The sequence below is a fragment of the Cnephaeus nilssonii genome (assembly GCF_951640355.1).
Source record: "Cnephaeus nilssonii genome assembly, chromosome: 16".
Classification (NCBI taxonomy): Eukaryota; Metazoa; Chordata; class Mammalia; order Chiroptera; family Vespertilionidae; genus Cnephaeus; species Cnephaeus nilssonii.
In genome coordinates, this window is record NC_137087.1 from 39,149,700 (window position 1) to 39,167,923 (window position 18,224).

Genomic DNA, 18,224 nt, shown 5'->3' on the forward strand with positions numbered 1-18,224 from the left:
ATACCCGTATTCTCCTCCCCGACTCAGGCCTCAGAAATAGGACTAGATTGGAAATCTGGGGTCTGTCACCCAACCACATACATTTAGCAGGAGTCATACTGGTAATTAATATTATATTGCACAAGACCAGAATGTTGCCATGGCATCCTGTTTCACCAAATAACCCAATGATGTGAACCACTTGCATATGGTTTCTTGGCAGAGCACACTTCCTTGGACAGAACCCCAGAAGAGACACTCAACAACCCTGATGGATTCTAATCTCTTCTAATATCACACGTAGAGTAAGTTAACGTCAATGGAAAAGGAAAGTTCTGTCTCCAGAGGGATGAGTGAGCTTCTCAGCCCTTTTAAGTCAATACAGAAATTAGGTCTCTCAGGCGATGCTGAGAACTGATAGGACCTTCACAGAAAACATTTTCAGACCAGTACGTTTACTCAGTGTGTTTGTTAGATTTTACATGCATATGGTTTCTCCTCGCTTGGATTTTTATTCCCCTGGCATATTGAGGACAAGCACCTACGCATGACTCCATCTGCACCAGATGAAACAGGTACATCTCCCACACAAGGTGAGAGTCACTGGCAAAATCTCTTCCGCGTCTCATTTAGCCCCACATGGTATGAGCCTGAGAATTTCTCTCCATGTTTTAAAAATAGGGCAGTAAGCCAAGGCGTTGTCTAGTTGAGTTTTTAAGAGGAACAAAATGTGCAAATTGCAGCTTTCAAAGTCATCTGACAGGTATTGCGAGTCTAAATGAGGTACCGTCCTGGAAAGATATGGAAACACACTGGATTTTATTCCTCACAATTCCATGATTCAAAACCTAACTTTATGATTTAAATCATGACATTGCACCCTTAAACATATACTGATCTGCTTTTGCTAATGTCAAGATGACCTGAATCTCTACCAGCAATAAATAAGTATTGGAACAAAACAGAAAGTACAGCTTGCTGGGATAATGCTGAAGTGAAAGAAGATGGCCTGGGGTTAGACCAGCATTTACCAACCTCAGCACTCCTGATACTTTGAACTGGACCACTCTTTGTTTTGGGGGGCTGTCCTAGGTCTTATCAGATGTTCAGCAGCATCCCTGACCTCTACCCACCAGCAACTCTACTCATTGCCAATTATCCCCTAGTGAGCCAAATCGCCCTAGGTTGAGAACCTGTTCTAGCCTTAACACTCTGTCCCAACGTCCTTCGAGGCCTTAGCTAAGTCATCTAACTCTCTGAGCCGACTTTATTATCTATAAACAAGTGAATTGAAATAAGTAATTCCTCAGACCCTTCTCAGTTCTAAAAATCTGCCACGAGGCTTATGTATTTGATGTCTTCTACATGTATCTATTTAGAAAACCATATCATGTTAAATATTTGTCTTAAAGTCCTTGTTCATTGATTTAGGGGTAAAAATACCCTAGATGGGTCCATAATGGACAATCCAGAATACTAGGCAAAGGTTATGCCTTCAAAGGTATTAGTCTATAATGTTGTGAGTCAAACTTCAATTCACACAGGGTTCCAGGAGGAAAAGTTAGGCCAATAACAGAAATGTGAAACACAGTGAGTGATAGGTAAGACAATAGGGAGTGGTGGGACTTGTGGCTAACTGGAGAGACCGGGCTTGCTTAAAACACAACGCCTATCTGCTGGCCTTTTATGGTCCCAAATGGTCTTACAACTTCATTCTGACTCAACCACTATCTGCTGCTTTCTTTTCCCCATGAGAGAAGGTGATAACAGATAACTGACCAGGAATGGAATAAAATAAATGAAGCCAATTATACAGCCTCACTGCAATTCCTTCTTCAGAAACCTTTAGTCCCATTTCTTAGGATTTTCTTTTCTTCATAAAATTCTGATGCTTTTGTGTCAGGGGAAAAGGGGCGTGGGGAATGTAAAAGAAAACTTGAATTTCTTTTTATCTGAAGTATCGATAGTGAGTTTAGATTAAATCTCCAAAATATTTTTAACAGCTGGGTTCAGCTGAAGAAAAATGCAAACAGTTATAACTTCTAAGAGCTTTCACTATAAGTTGAGGACAACAGCCCCTGTGGGGAAGTCTGAGCTCCGTAGGAGCAAAGGCATGCCGGCTGGCCTGGCCTATTTTCTCTGATGTTGCCTGGATACAAAATACTGTGAGTCTGGGAAATGATGACTTGGCCTCCTACACTGGGCATAAGAACAGTTCAGTCAGACCACAAGCCAGTTTCCTTTAAAGGAGATGACAGTGAACCAAGAACCCTTTTTCTTTCGTATTACTAAATACTATAAATATGTTCAAGTGTGACAGTAATGTGGAGGTTTTGCTCTGTACGTTCATGGAAAAATAAGAGTCTCCCCATGGACTCCACCCACCACTAAAACAGATGGGCCACGTCTCAAAAGGAAACTTTATAGTGAAAGAATCTCAAGGCCCTTTGGCTCTCCGGCATTACTGGTGGAATTAATAAAATGCAGATGTATTCTGACGTGCAGAGAAAGCCAGTCCTGCTCCTTCCTGTTCCATCCATGTCCATGCAGTTTCCAGTTGGGACTGTATGTGACTAGCTCTAAGCAGCGGGAGTAACTACGTGAAACTTAGATGTTACGATTGGAGGAACAAAAGAGTGTAGTTGGAAACTCGTCAACTTAGTCGCGCAAGAACTTCTTCAACTGTTTCTCTCTTGTTAAAACAGAGCCTGTGTGTTTGAAAAAGAGCGTTAGCGTGGACACAAATGTTAACAGCCGCATGCCACTATGGTGAGTAAGGGCCCTGCTGGCTGAGTTCTTAATCAGGGAGCTCGCGGACACGGCGCTGCCTGTGCAGCAGGGACACAGCCCCCGGAGCACATGAGGAGGGAAAGAAAACTGTGCGAGGCTGGAAAGTCATCGCATGTTGCTGCGCTGTGTCTGCCCCTACAGACATCGCGACTTCGCATCCTCTGGGGTGGAGAACAGTCCCCGGCGGGGCTGGGACAAGTACTTTTCTCAGCTGCTCCAAGGTCCCCGCAGAAAACCTGAAAGGACCATTGCCCACCCCTCTTTGAAGCACTGGGCTCTCAGCCAGCTGAGCCTAGTCACTTGGGCCTTGTCGCCTTTGGGAAGGGTGGGGGCGCTGTCACCCTTCCTCACACTCGCTCCTCCCCTGGGCCAGTATCTGGCAAGCTCCTCCCTGGCTCCAAGCAGAAAGCGGGAGAGCCAAGCAACACAACCTCAAAGGGCACTCCCTGTCACCTTCCTGAGTCTCCAGCCAGCCCATCTTCACTCCCTGAATTAGTTCAGATAGCATTCCTCAAAATGTGGTCCCCCAGACTTCCCCGTGACAGATGACAGAATAACCGGGCGGTTATAGATTCCCAGGACCCTGAGGCAGAGTTTTCTTTAGTTAATTCTTATACCCAGGAAGTTTGAGAAACAATGGTTTTAGTGGGACAGGGAAAGGTGGAGGGGTGGGCGGAGGGCTGGGGGTTGGAAAAGCGGCTGCCAAAGCTGGATCTTGGGGGAAGAGGGTGTGTGTACTTTTAAAAGCACACTCAATAAGATAACATAGGCTCATATCTGAAAAACGGGCATAGAAATCCAATTATTTAATAGAACATAATATAAACAAAAGTCGATTAAAATCTATGTGGCAGGTCTAGCCACCTGCACCCTTCCTATGGCTTCCTCTCCTCACATCACACCAGGATTAGAGAGCCTTGAGGTCTTTGTCCGGTTCTTTGAAAAGGGGCAGGGGTTTTTAGAATACATATATATAAACGCTGGTCCACACAGTGGTTCCCAAACCTGGCTGTCATTAATCCATCCACCCCTTGGGACCTTATAAGGTAAGGAGGACAGCATAACATAGGGATTAAGATCTTGGAGGTAGGCAGTGCTGGCTAATTTGTACTCATCCTTGTACTATAGGTTAACTTCTCTGAGCCTCAGTTTCCTCATCAGAAAAATGGGCACAATGAAAGCTCCAATAGCATTGTTGTGTGGATAAAAAGGGGGCCACAAACTAACCCTGACATGCTCAGGGGAGGCCTGCACGGTTGGCCTTACAAACTTGGGAGACCGAAAGTAACCACATAAGATGGTCTGAACATAAAAATTCCTGACTAAAAGTGAGTCATGGAGGGGAGACAAAGGTCAAGCTTTATCTAAAGTGAGCCGGTCCTTGTTTTGCATCGAAGATAACATAGCTTTGAAATGACAGAGTAATCTCCTTTTCCAGATCCCTCAGGGCAAGACCAGGAACCCCTCATTGTTATCTTGTTCCCCCCCCCCCCATACCACCTCTATGTGCCATAAATGTTAATTGTTAATTACCCTGTTCCCACCAAGGTAAAAGAAATGAATCTTTCCCTTTAACTTTTTATCTAATCCCCGAGGTTTCCTGCTTTGCCTTTTCCTGCCCCCTTAATCTGCCACCAATGAATTCCATGTATCCCTCCTTATGTCTCCTTCCTTGATTCTAATGTATAGCATAAGCTGCAAAACTATCATTCATTCTCTGGAGCATGTTCTCAAACTGTTCCTGGTAATTGTCAGTTTGGCTCAAATAAACTCTCAATAATCCTCTACAGGTTTGGATGTTTCTTACCTCGACAGTGGTAAGGATTAAAAGAATGACGTGCAAAGTGCTTAGCAGCCACTTTTTATTATTATTTCACACCCTGCTCTAGAAAAAGGGACCTAAAAAACAGCATGTGACTCCAGGCCAGGATTTGCAGGGAAAGCTAATCTGAACTCATGCACAGCCTAAATCACAGGAAGGCAGCTTTACCTATCCAGGGGTATGGGTTGGGGGCCAGGAATGAACAGGTAAGAACCCGTTGTGACCTGGCTAGTATGGCTCAGTGGTTGGAATGTCATCCCTTGAACCAAAGGGTCATGGGTTCAATTGCTGGTCAAGGGCATGTGCCTGAGTTTCAGGTTTTATCTCCACCCCGGTTGGGGCGCATGCAGGAGGCAACCAATCAATGTGTCTCTCTCACATCGATGTCTCTCTCTCTCCCCCTTTCCTCCCTCCCTTCCACTCTCTCTAAAAATTAATGGAAAAATATCCTTGGGTGAAGATTAAAAAAAAAAAAAAAGAACCCACTGTAACTACCCACATCCATTTCTATTCAATCATTGCGCAAAGTTCTTCAAGCCGTCCTTTCTCTTACATACATCCAATAGCTCCTTCCCCACCCTCAACACTATACATACCATGAATCTGTTTGGAAATAAGTGTTATTTTCAGGGTTAGACCAGAAGTAAACTTTAAGCTGCAGTTAAATTCTAATGAAATCCAATTTAGTGGAACCTGAGTGAAGTTTTCAAAGCCTTACATCTCATGTTGCATTATAAAACAGACCCAAAACAAAAACCATATCTAACCCAGCAGGCACGTGCATGCACACACACCCCTCACCCTATTGTTTTCTTCTGTTTTCCTGCTTTACTTTTCTTCTTCATACTTACCACCATCTGATGTACTACATGTGGATTATTTATTACCTGTTCCCTCCACTCAGATATAAGCAACCCCCCCCCCCCAGATACTGGAGCAGTATCTGATGCACAGTACACATTAGCAAATATTTGCTGAATGACTATATTAACTGATATGTCATTGAGGATAGTCCAATGACCTTACAAATGATTTACAGATTATAAAGCTCCCTCTTCTAAGAGATGGTCCTCCAAGTGCAATTGGAAGATAATTACAGCTCTTGTCATTATGAAATGACTTTCTCTTCTGGTCTTTCTGGGTGTCTTTCTCCAGGGCTGTGGCCATGCTTACTTAAGAGATGATAACAGATGCCAGCAGGACTGCACACCTAATTAATTGGCCTCCCCAAACAGTGGGCATCGGCCTCTCCAGCCGGAGACAGCCGCCCGAACCAGCTTTGACCTTTTCCTAGCTTTGCCGCTCTACTGAAAGGATGGAACTACATAGAACTCACAGCTGAGAATCCTAGTCCACAGTGACATCTGCTCCTGGGGTAGATTCCCACACAGCCTGAGACCCTCTCCAGTTAGAAAGCCTGCCTCAGCCGTGGGCCGTCCCCCCCTCCTCACCAGCCACACGAGGAGAAGGAACGGACATGGGGACCACCTGGACAAATCCCACTCCCGTGTTTACACGTAGCCATGTCAGAAGCGAGTCTCATCGCTGGGAGAGATTTAACTGGAGACAAGGTCTTTTGTGTACATACCGGGAAGTGAAAATTTCTCATAAGCAACTCCACACTGTTTCCCACCAAACTAACTCCATTCTAAACCAGTCTTTCTGTTTTCTCTAATTAAAACATAAATACATAAAACCTTTGCCCAGGGAGTTAGTATTTTCACAACCCAAACTAGTCCTTTTTCTTTTTCTAATTCTATAGCCCCCAGTACCACCATGTGTGTGTGTTTGTGTGTGTGTGTGTGTGTGTGTGTGTGTGTGTGTGTGTGTGTGTTTCCTCTCACTTTCACATTCTGGCACCCTGGCCTTCAACCCAAACACACACACACACACACACACACACACACACACACACACGTGGAATAAATCTTGGAAGGTCTGAGCTCTGTGTAAAAAAATATAACATAACTAAATTAAATCCATGTGTTTCTACTCAAAGAGCTGGGTGACTTTCAGCGATTCGGTGAACCTCTCTGAGCCATATTTTCTCATCCATAAGTTGGAAATAAATCTGCTTCAGAGTCATTACAACAATCAAATGCAATTATGTGTGAAATAGCATTAACACAATGCCTGGCACATGGTAAGCCCACAATAGATATTAGCTCTTATATTGTACCTCAGGAAACTGAAGTAATTTTCCTTAACTACATAAAATTTGCCCATAGTCTACCATTTATTGAGGAAGTATTACAATCCCCTTATAAAGATGAAGAAACTTTTCAAGAGTCACACAGGCAGTAAGAGCCAAAATCCAAACCAATCTCATGATCATACAGCTGACCACTTGCCCACACCTCCTCTTATGCAAGAGCTTGGGTGAATTTCTTCCTAGACATATTATTAGGTCTTAGGCATCTCCCTCTTACTCATACTATAGCAGATCAGATGCCTGGCTCAGTGACTGATACTCAGATGATGTTTCTAACTTTGATCTGTATTTGTGTGGGGGTGTATATGATGGTGGTTTGAATGCACAAGTGCACACACGGAGGGAAAAATGAGAGTACTAGGAATGCAAACTCTAAGGGATATAATTATGGTCTTTTACCTCAGACATTGTAATTTGCATCTCTAGATGTTCAATTTGGGTCTTTTTTTTTTTATATCTTCCATGTCTCTACTTAACGTACTCAAGCATACTTCTACCTTCTTGAACCATAGAATATAATTATAGTATTTGTTTCATTGTTCATGCCTACTAATGATATTATCTATTAATAATAAAACATCAGTTGTTTTTTCACATTGCTAAAGTAAATCTTTCTGGGCACTCTACCTAATGCTCATAAATTAGGTTTCCCACTCTGGCTGGTGGGAGCATTACCAATTCCCAGCCCTGTGTGTTTCAAGGAATATTCAGATGGTTCTTTTCCCTGCCTCAGAGAGTAGTTTCCTCACTGCCCAGTACTCAATTGAAGTGTCAAGAGAACCCTCTGTAACCAGGGGTTGTGTGTGTGTGTGTGTGTGTGTGTGTCTAGACTCCCATCTGCACCTCCCCGACTCTGGGAGACAACCAGGATGGCTCTGCTGAGTTCCCTCTCCCTGCAGCCTGGAAATGGTCTCTGGGCATTGTGTTGGATGCTCACCATTATCTCCCCTCTCTCTTGGGGATAACCGTCCTATGCTGCTGATTTCCAATATCCAAAACTATTGTTACATATATTTTATCTAGTTTTTTGGTTGTGTCAGGGAGAAACTCCACGTAAAACAGCATGGGCTTTGAGACAGGTATTTGTTTCTCTTGTGATCCAACCCCCCTGATGTTCTGACTCCTTTGCAGCTTCAACCCAAGTTGGAACCAGAAAGCTGTTCCAGAGAGTTGAGCTGGACAGTATTCATATAAATGGACCATTATCAGTGGGCTAGTTGTTAGATGCAAGGTCGTTTAGAAATGTTACATTTCATTGATGTGGTTGTATCATAAACTCACTTGTTCGTTCATTCATTCATTCAACAAACATTTATTGAGGGCCTACTAAGAGCCAGGCTAAGTGCTGGTGTTAAAGCATTGAACACCATGGCTATGGACCTTCCTGTCTAGTAGAAGGCCAAATGAGTAAGTAAATTGATAAGAACATTTCAGATGGTGGTGAAAGCTGAGCAAGGTGAAGCAGATGCATGGACCACACATATCCTTGAGTACTTGTCTAAAACCTAACCCAAACAGCCACATGCCTGGATGGACTCCCTCCACCTTCCTGCACCCACATGAGCTCCTTAGCAGGAAGGGCTCTGAGGAAATAAAACAGGGCAGTGAGATGGAGAGTGACAGCAGGGAGGGTGGTCAGAGATACTGAGGTCAGAGATGACAAGATTTTACATCTGTTGCAGGCAAAGGGAAAGAGCTCTCCATGCAGAGGGAACAACAAATGCAAAAGCCCTACTTGGTATCTCTTTTTTCTCCCTGGCATGCGCGCGCGCACACACACACACACACACACACACACACACACACATTTGTAAATATCTTTCATTCCTACATTTCCAAGCTCCTGAAGATGATTTTTCTTTAGGAATTTTAAGTGGAGTTCAACAGGACCAGGATGCCAAGATCAGTGTCCCAGCCTCAGCCCCTCTGAGCCTCAAATCTCATCTCTGCTTCTCAAGGTCATTGTGAAGATGAGCTACAGTCTCCGAATTTATCTTGTCCATTGTGGAGCATGAGCATGAGTGCTTTAGTATTCAATAGTATAAAAATGCCTACTTAAAATGTTCACCTAGGGAGGAGCTACCAATAGATAGTGAGTATTCTTTTATTTTTTCAAAATTAGAAAAATTACTTCCATTTTAGCCAAAAGATAACCAATCATTCCACCTACATTTTGGTTCCTATAAGTTTTCAGTACAGTGTAAAAGTCAAGAGTACAGGCCTGCCCTGGCTGGTGAGCATCATCCTATGCACCAAAAGGTCACCAGTTTGATTCCTGGTCAGGGCACATTCCCAGGTTGTAGGCTCTGTCCCTGGTGGGGGGGCATGCAGGAGGCAGCCAATCAGTGTTTCTCCTACATTGATGTTTCTCTCTTTCTCCTTCTCACTCTCACTCTCTTTTCCTCTCTCTAAAATCAATAAAAGCATACACTTTAAAAAAAAAGAGTACAGGCCTGGATATAAATGCTGACTCTGACACATACCTACTGTGTGATCTTGAGCAGATCACTAACCTCTCTGAGAAAAAACAGGACCTGCCTCCTAGGGTGTCTAAACGGATTAAGTGGGATAATGCATTCAAAGGCTCAGCCTAGTCCCTCCCGGGCACTCCCTAAGTCCTCACTGACTGGTGGCCATGTTGCAAAGAGAGCTCTCATTCTTCAGCTGTCTGCAAAGGGAACTCTCGTTCTTCAACTGCTGAGAAAACTCTTCCACTCTGACGTTTCAGCTAAAAATATCATTTCATGCTCGTCATGTGACCAAGAGGCTCCTCCGGCTCTTCTCTTGCCATCATTCCATCTGGCTGGCTGGTTGGATGACTATAAAGTGAGGAAGAATAGAGCCTGCACTGAATGCCCAGCCCTCTCCCAATGCCTGAGGAGGGATGCTAGTAACACACAGGCACTGTGCTTCCTTGGATTGGATGGGGCAGTCGCTGTGGGTGTGGGCATGAACGCACAGGCAAAGCCAGGCAGCCTGGCACTGTTTGCTTACAGGCCCCGGAGCAGCAGATGTGAGAGCTTAGAGCAGCAGACATATTTGCACAGCCGGTCTCCACAGCAACAGGAAAGTTAACAGGCAAGACATTCCTTAGGCTGGGAGAAAAATCCTCTGCCCCCACCCTGTGCTTCCAGGTGAGGAAAACGTTCCAACACTGAGCGGTGAGCAGTCCTCAAGGGCCGAAGCTTTGGTAGAAAAGCCAAGAAGATATGGGGCCAAAACACACAAATAGTTCGAACAATCACACAGCTATGAGTGTAATTTTTCCCCTGCAGGTAATGTGACTAACGTCTACACATTGTTTAGTTGGAGGAAACAAGGCCAAAGGTCACAATTGCTGGCTGAGGAGGGTAAGAGGACAGGCATCCCAGGGCATCATTATCACACAGTGTTCACTCCAGAGCAGATAGGGTGGGCCTTTCATGGAAGACAGGAAACATCCATGCAGGGAAATCTGCGGGACAGAGAACTAATCTCCTAACGCAAAAGACCAAAGACCTCCCCCAATGATCCCGCCTCAGGGCTCAGAATTCCCCTATTGTCCACTCCTTCAGATAAGTCATAGTGATCTCAGTCCCAAGGTCATCGTTCCTGGGAAGTTAACACAGTGAACTCTTAGCAGCCTTTACACCATCATCTGTTTCTGGAAAGTTCCTTTCAGCCAGCAGGACCTTGAAGGACTGAGACACAGGACACACAAGTTTTGTTGGAGAAAAGAATTGGCAGATGATGCACCTGTGGCCCAGAGGGCAGGCCCAGTGGGAGCCGGGAGCAGCAATAAGGACAGTGGGTGCTGGGAGAAGTCGGGGGGAGGAAGCCACCCAGAAGGAGGGGAGGGAAAGGTTGAGAGCTAATGAAGACCAGCTTCAGGTTTGGCCTGGAATCTGCCTTTTTCCGTTAGGCCTAAAAACTCCCCTGTCCCGACAATGCCATAGGAACAGCTGCTCATTTTGTGTTCCTGCTCAGCAAGACACCATGGCACCAGGTGCAACCGATCTCAGCAAGATGCATGGAGCCCCCAACTTTAGAAGGACCCTTATAACAGGGCCCACTGTCGTTTTCTTTGTTCAAAATGGCAAAGAAAAATGTCCAGGACCAGATAGACCGCACATCAACTCTATCTCCAGAAGTACACACCCAACGCTCAAACATAGGTGCCAACGTGGGCCTTGGCGGGGATTTGTCCTCTCCCATCACTGCTGTCATCCAGGGGCCCCACTGTGTTTCGACAGGTGTAAAATGAACACATAACTGTCTCCCTGCTTCCTAGCTGGTTTCAACTACACAGAAAGCCTGGGTGATCCTTCTAACATGTAAGTCAGATCATATTCAAAACCCTCTAACGGATTCCTGCTTGACTAGGAATGAAACCCAAAGCTTGTGTTGTGGCTCACAAAGCCGGGTGCTGTGGTTCTGATGACCTCATCTCCTTCGCCTGTCCCAGCTTTTCCTGCTCTCTAAGCTCCACCTGACTGGCCTCTTCAGTGCTTCTCCAACATCCCAAGTGATAAGGGCGACCATCTAATTTAGTGGCCAAACCAAGCCACTGCTGACAGCAAAAGAGGCATTATTAATCATCGTGCTGCAACCATAAACCAGGACTGTCCTAAGCAAATCTGGGCACATGGTCACCCTACCTGAACGTATTGCTCTCATGGCAGCCCTCTGATCATACCGAATGTGCCTGAGGCTCAGGCATACATTTGTAAATGCATTCCCGTTCTACTAGGAATGAAATTACTACAAATTGGGATGCTTCTTACAATTGACACAGGTATTTAATATCAGGCTTCCTTCTCCCCCAAACCTGTTATTAATTTAATAGTACTTCTTATGGTCAATGACATCTTACAATCAAGGATACCGAGTAATGTGGTTTCTTATGTGGTATGACATAAAGGAGAATTCAATGATCAGAGAGCAGGAATGCCCTCCTGCCAAGCATTTATTTCCATCGGAAAATAATAAGTAAGTAACCTGGTGTTAAGCACGGGTTTCTTGTAAGCTAGTTTGGTTTGATTTATTTACCTAAGACTGGCTTCTGAGTCTATATAAGGCCCGAGTCCAGATCAAGGAATGAAGTGAATTTACTGAGGTCACTCTGTCCCCTGGAAACCTAGTTGGGAACCCCCAGCTTTACCCAGGGGACTATCCTCGGTGCCACCATGGCGTACCATCACACCCCCTTCCCCATTGGAAATTGATAGTAGCAATAAGACAAGGAAACTGGTTTAGATCTAATAAGGTTTAAAGGTTTAAAAGGCTAATAAGACATTAAAATGGAAGTGTGGCTGGGAGTATCACTTGAATGAGATGTATATGGGTCACACATAATCGGGAGAAAGCATTTTGCCTGTCCAATATAGCTGCAGTTCAGATAAACCACCAGAAGTAGGAAATGACTCTATGCAATTAACAAAGAAGTTTCTGGAGTGTAAATAGCTTTCAGACTAAGTGCCAAATTGGATAGACTATGGTGGCTTAGTGTCTGCAGCCTTTTAGGAATATACTAGTAGACGTTTGAATAAAAGCACCGTGATTGATTAACCACAACAGATATTGGCTCAGAAGTGGGGGATGACATGGAATTAAAGTATGATTATATTGGAAGTATTATAAAATGTTATTAAAGATGTGTTCCTTCAACAAAATAAACAACAGTAAGATAATATATCAAATGAGAAAAAGAGTTGAAATCAACTTACTTATTTTGTCCAATTGTCTCAAAATCTTTCACAACAATCCCAAGGGAGGATGAAAAGTCGAGTGGTATGCCCCTCAAATCAAACTCCAAAATCTGTCCACAGAAAGGTTACGAAAACAAAAAGGCTGTTAAAAGGATCAGGGAATATAATGAAATGTACCAACACTAAACGCTGGGTCATTATCTTCACCAATGTCAACCTTTCGAATTTATCGTTAGATGGAAGTGATTAAATTATAAATTAAATTCTAAGCCTGGAGGCTGCTGAGGGTTGTGGGAAAGCAAACCAGATTTAGCCTCCGAGGACCCGGTGGTGAATCCTGGCTTCCCATTTAACAGGCTCTGTGTCTCTGGACACGTCACCAACCTCTACCTCATAGTCAGAGAACTGACAATGCCTACCACAACTGTTGCAAGAATAAAATAAAACGTAGACATGAAAATGTTTTCTTCAGTGGCTATTTTTAAATTACTTGCTCTTCCTAAACATAATATTATCAAAAGGATGAATGATCTAGAAAACACTTTCTAAAATGCATCAGCCCCTCATTCAATGTCCCACTGTGGCCAGTGCTATAGTCAGATGAGACTTTCATCTTAATGCAACAAATAGCTGTCTACTGACAAATGTAAAAAAAAAAAAAAAATCAACACAGTACCACTGATGCCTTTGATTGATTGTGTAATAAATGAATTAAATAAAGCAGTATCTACTAAAGATTTAATTCTCCTTGTAATGGGTCTGGAATGGATGGAAAATTATCTCATAGCTCATATTAGAACACACCCACTAATCCTAATGGGTTTGGGGTTGGCATTTCATTTGGTTAGGTTTCAGTTATAAAACTGCAATTAAGTTTACTTGAGCCCTGGTCGGTTTGGCTCAGTGAATAGAGCATCAACCTCCAGACTGAAGGGTCCTGGGTTCGATTCTGGAAAAGGGCATGTACCTCAGTCGAAGGCTACATCCCAGACCCTGGTTGGGGTACATGCAGGAGGCAACCAATCGATATGTCTCTGACATCAATGTTTTTCTCTCTCTTTCCCTCTCCCTTCCACTCTCTCTAAAAATCAATGGAAAAAATATCCTCAGGCAAGGATTACCAACAAAAAAAGTTTGCTTGATAAATACTTTTGCAATATGAGGGGGGAAATGGGTGGGAAACAACATGGGGTCAGATGGATGATGCCCTGGACACACTTGCTCACATGATCATACACCTCTCTGCCATCGCCCATGTGGTCTGACCTCAAATATACAGAGGCACGCTAGCATCACTCAGACATGAAGCACTAAATGCACACGTACATGTACTTTTACTTATTTTATTCTTGGAGCTCTGTGTGAGGGCTTTTCAGAAAGGCATTAAGAAGCTTTTTGCCTTCACCTCGTTCAGTGAGAAGGTATGGTCTTTATCATATGGAGATATTGAAACTAGTTGGGAGAGAAAGTCTTCACAGACTCCTTAGTGAAAATATCAAAGACATTTATCACTGCACTTACCCAGGGAGGTGTGACTGGCTATTGGAAAAAACAATGGGGCTGACAATCAACTTTTCAAAAATTAGCCAGCATAGGAAAATCCTACTCAGTGGAAAGAATTATAATTTTCACATATCTATAAATATATTAAATACAGGGGAGGGGGATAAATAAATTATATTATATCCCTTCAATACAATATTACATAGTCATTAAAAATGCTTTTGAATGAAATGATATAGGTATGTGCTTAGGATATAATAGTAAAAAAGTAGGATAAGAAACTGTACTTGCTTTATGAAGCTAATTTGCTAATTTTAAGATATCACATTTTATTAAACATATTTACTCAGTAAACATTTATTGATACATCCCATATGTTAACAGTAGTTGCTTCTGGATAGTAGGACTAAAAGTAGTATTTTTTTATTAATCCTCACCTGAGGATATTTCCTCCATTGATTTTTAGAGAGAATGGGAGGGAGGGGGGGAGAGAGAAACATCTATGTGAGAGACACACATTAATTGGTTGCCTCCCACATGCTCCCCAACTGGAGCTAGGGATCGAACCTGCAACCCAGATACGTGCCCTTGACCAGGAACCAAACCTGCGACCCTTCGGCTCACAGGCTGAGGCTCTACCACTGAGCTACACCAGCCAGGGCCAAAGGTCATTTTTTATGCTGATCTGAAGTTTTCAAAATTTTTTTGTTAAATATATATTATTTTGTCAAAATAAAAACAATATTTTGACTCAGCCAGACACACAAAGTATCATGTGATACATTCTTGATTAGTCACACACAGATATGGTTTTAATTATGGAGCGTTCCCTCTGGGACTCTGGAGATGTTCTAATACCACCCCTTGCTCTACAGATGTGCCCACATAGGCAACATGACTGGACCAAGGCCGCATAGCAAGCTCAAGGCTGCTCCAGGCTAGAACCCAGCCCTCTTCACCGCACCGCTCACCACACCTCCACTGCACAAGACATGCCACTGTGCTCTGTCTCCTTGGCCACAAAGGGAGACGGAAGGGGGGTGGGGGAGGTGGAAAATGCAGAGATTCTCCTTCCAAAGGGAAGTGTTCACCTCTGACCAAAGATGGGTAATCAGATGTAGTTTATCCGTTGAAACAAAGTTGAAAATAATAATAATAATAAAGTCACCTCATTCCAGACAGGGTTGAGTTCATTATCAATTTTCTTTGTTTTCTTTTTCTCATCTGCAAATAAAAAATAAGAGATACCAATCAATTAGAAGTATTTATAGAGCAGGTACCATTCATTTGTTCATTCAAAGAACATTTCCCCGAAGGCCAACGATGTGCCTGTGTGTCCCGTTCATCTGTCTAGGGTAGCAGCTACCTGAATCAAAGTTTTCCAAACCCAACAGCAGGTTTCGGTCTAAAACGTTTTTCCCATCCCCAGGTCTGGGATGGGGGACTCAAAATCATGGAAATATGGAAATGCTGCAATCGCCGGCCTCTCCCTCACCAGTTCCTGTAGACCAAGGTTACCCAGGGCCTCTGTCTCTCCAGCTTTTTGCAGAAAGAAACCAACAAAGCTAACCTTTGGCAAGCAGGTGTCCCCATTTTATAAATGAGGACACACGACTCCAAGGCATTAAGAAAGGTGTCTGAGCTCACACGTGGCAGAGGTGCACTGGTACGACCTGGAGTTTCAGCTCTGAAGTCCATGCTGCCTCTGCGTGTGGTCCAGACCCTGATGCAGTTTAAAGATTAAGCTGGACTCCCTCCCACAGGCCTCAGCACAAAGCAATTCACAAGATGGCCGCCCCTCCCACTTCAGACACCAAAAGCAAGTCCAGGTTGTCACCTGTGCTTCTGACAGTTCACTGGTAAACCACCCCCTCGGTGGGTTCCATTCATTAGCTAGAGGGTCTCATAGAAGTCAGGGAAACACTCATGTCACCAGTTTATTAAAGGATATGATAAAGGATACTGATGCACAGCCAGATGAGATCCATACAGCAAGGTCTGAGAGGGTTCCAAGCTCTGTCCCCAAGGAGTTAGGGTGCATCACCCTCCCAGTACATGAATGTGCTCCCCTGCCTAGAAGAGTGGGGGTGGGGCTGAAAATTCCAAGCTTCTCATTCCAGCCTGGTGTTTCTGTGACCAGCCCTCATGCAGGAGCTCCGCGCGCCCCCCTTCCCCCCGCCCCCAGCATAACCTCTTGAGAACAAATGATGCTCCTGGTGCTTTTATCACTTAGGAATTCACACGGGTTTTAGGAGCCCTGTGTCAGGGACAGAGTCAAAGACCAACTACTAGAACAAGACATGCTCCTACTGCTTGTAGCACGCAGGAATTGACAAGGGTTTTAGGAGCCCTGTGCCAGGAACGGGATTGCAGGGGGAGACCAACATATATATTTTCTATTCTCTCACATCATTGATTCCCCTTAAAAACCCTATGAGGTATGCACAATCATTCCCATCCCTCTTTCACAGCTCAGGAAACGGACGGAGAAGCTGCGTAACGGACTCAGAGTCACCCAGTTAGTAAGAAGCAGGGCCAGGATTTGAACCCAGGCAGTCTCCCATTGGTGGCCACACTTTGAACCAATCCTCAGCTTCCCCTCCACTACAGCGAAATGTAGGAGGTAATGTGTTTTGTTCAGCGGAATGTCACACTGTGAAGGCTCCCAGCACATGGCTGGCAGTGGGGACTCACCACCTCATTCTTCCAAGACCTCAGCATAGCAAAGCCATGAGTCATCACCCTCCCTCTGCTAAGCATTAACTTTTCCACTTGAGTGGGCTCCCAAAGCCTCGCCGGCTTCCCTTTCCAAACTACAGCATGACCCTACCATCAGCTCCTGCCTGGACCCGTGAGCTCTGACTGTGGCCCTTCTGTGGGGCTCACGGCCCCTCACTGGGTCTGAGTCTGATGTCACTAGCAGCTGTCCTGGTTTCCTCTCCCACACTTCCATGTTGAGCCCACTCACCCTCCCCTCATCCACAGAAACCTCTCAATCTTCCTCTCTAGTTACAGTACAAGTGCTCTTGAGAGAAAGAGGATCCATGCAAAGGATTTTTAAGCAGAAGGAGTTGGATAAAATGGTTTCTATCCACAATTACAGCAGCTTCCCCTAAATATCCACCTACAAGTGCCAGGCCGTGCTTTCTACTGCATGTCTAAATCCTTAAGACAGCCCTGCAAGGTCAACATTCTCATCCCCATTTTACCGACAAGGAGTTGAGAGAAGCTGGTTAACTCGTCCAAGGTCACCCAGCTAATAAGGAAACAGAGCCAGAATCTGAACCTACATCAGGTACCAAACCTGAATCAGGTACCAAACCTGAGTGTGTTTGCTACCACACCGCAGTGCCTCACTGGAAGCTGCCAGAAACATTAGATAAAGAAGACACATGAAATGAAACATCTACTCAAAGTCCCAATTTTACTATCTAATTTAATATTCATTAGTGTGACTACTCAATTAATGACTCTCTGTACTATAAACTCAGTAAAGAATTGTATTTTAAAAAAGTAACTGTTATATCTTCAGTGCAAAAAGCAATGCCTGGCATAAAATAGTTTGTTAATAAAGTACTGATTAACGAATAACTGGGTGAATTGTTACATAGTAATAAGAACTCAAAAAACTCATAGTGAGGACCAGAGGGTAAAAAAGAAAATGCATAAATATCATATGTGGCTTGGCATCCTGGGCAGTGGCCACAGGGAAGTCCAAGATCAGGTTTCAGGGCATTCTGAGACTCTCTAAGACTATTTGCTCCAATACACAAAATATTACATCTGTGAGTGTTTTGGGGACAGTCTGTTGCTCTCATCAGACTCTCAAATGAGTTGGTAACCTTGACAAAGGTTAGGAATTCCTGCATAAACTGATACCATTAATCACTCATTCTCCAGCTCACCACCACCCTTGCTGCCATGATCATGGCTGCATAGTTGAAGAACTAAGTCAGGAGGGAGTGAATCTGGACCCTGAGACCACGGCAGACCTTCAAGAGAGAAGATGGGCAATTGCAAGAGGTCCCAGCAAGTAAAAAAAAGAGAAGACAGCAAATAATTTTTAGAAATTGGACACAGGAGCTTGCAGTAGGAGTACTTGAGTCACTGAAGGATGGTATTGAAGCAAATTTCAGTTTCTAATTCCCCAGGATTCCAGGCAGGGAGCTAAGGGAGGGGCAAGGGTACCAGAGAGGCTGTAGAAAGAGCTGGTATTTGCTCATTTGAATTG

At 44.1% G+C, this 18,224-nt stretch overlaps 1 protein-coding gene across 3 annotated transcripts in view; it reads right to left on the reverse strand.

Moving 5' to 3' along the window:
• Nucleotides 1-18,224, reverse strand: part of MYOF (myoferlin) — a 131,193-nt gene that overhangs the window by 99,412 nt on the left and 13,557 nt on the right. For 2 of the 3 annotated variants that reach the window (XM_079793650.1, XM_079793652.1), the window contains exons 2-3: nucleotides 15,162-15,217; nucleotides 12,509-12,600 (exon numbers count right to left, since the gene is read on the reverse strand). In XM_079793650.1, the coding sequence (XP_079649776.1) occupies nucleotides 12,509-12,600; nucleotides 15,162-15,217 (148 nt within the window). Of the gene's footprint in view, nucleotides 1-12,508; nucleotides 12,601-15,161; nucleotides 15,218-15,563; nucleotides 15,702-18,224 lie in introns of those variants that run through there. The other variant, XM_079793651.1, reaches the window with a different exon arrangement.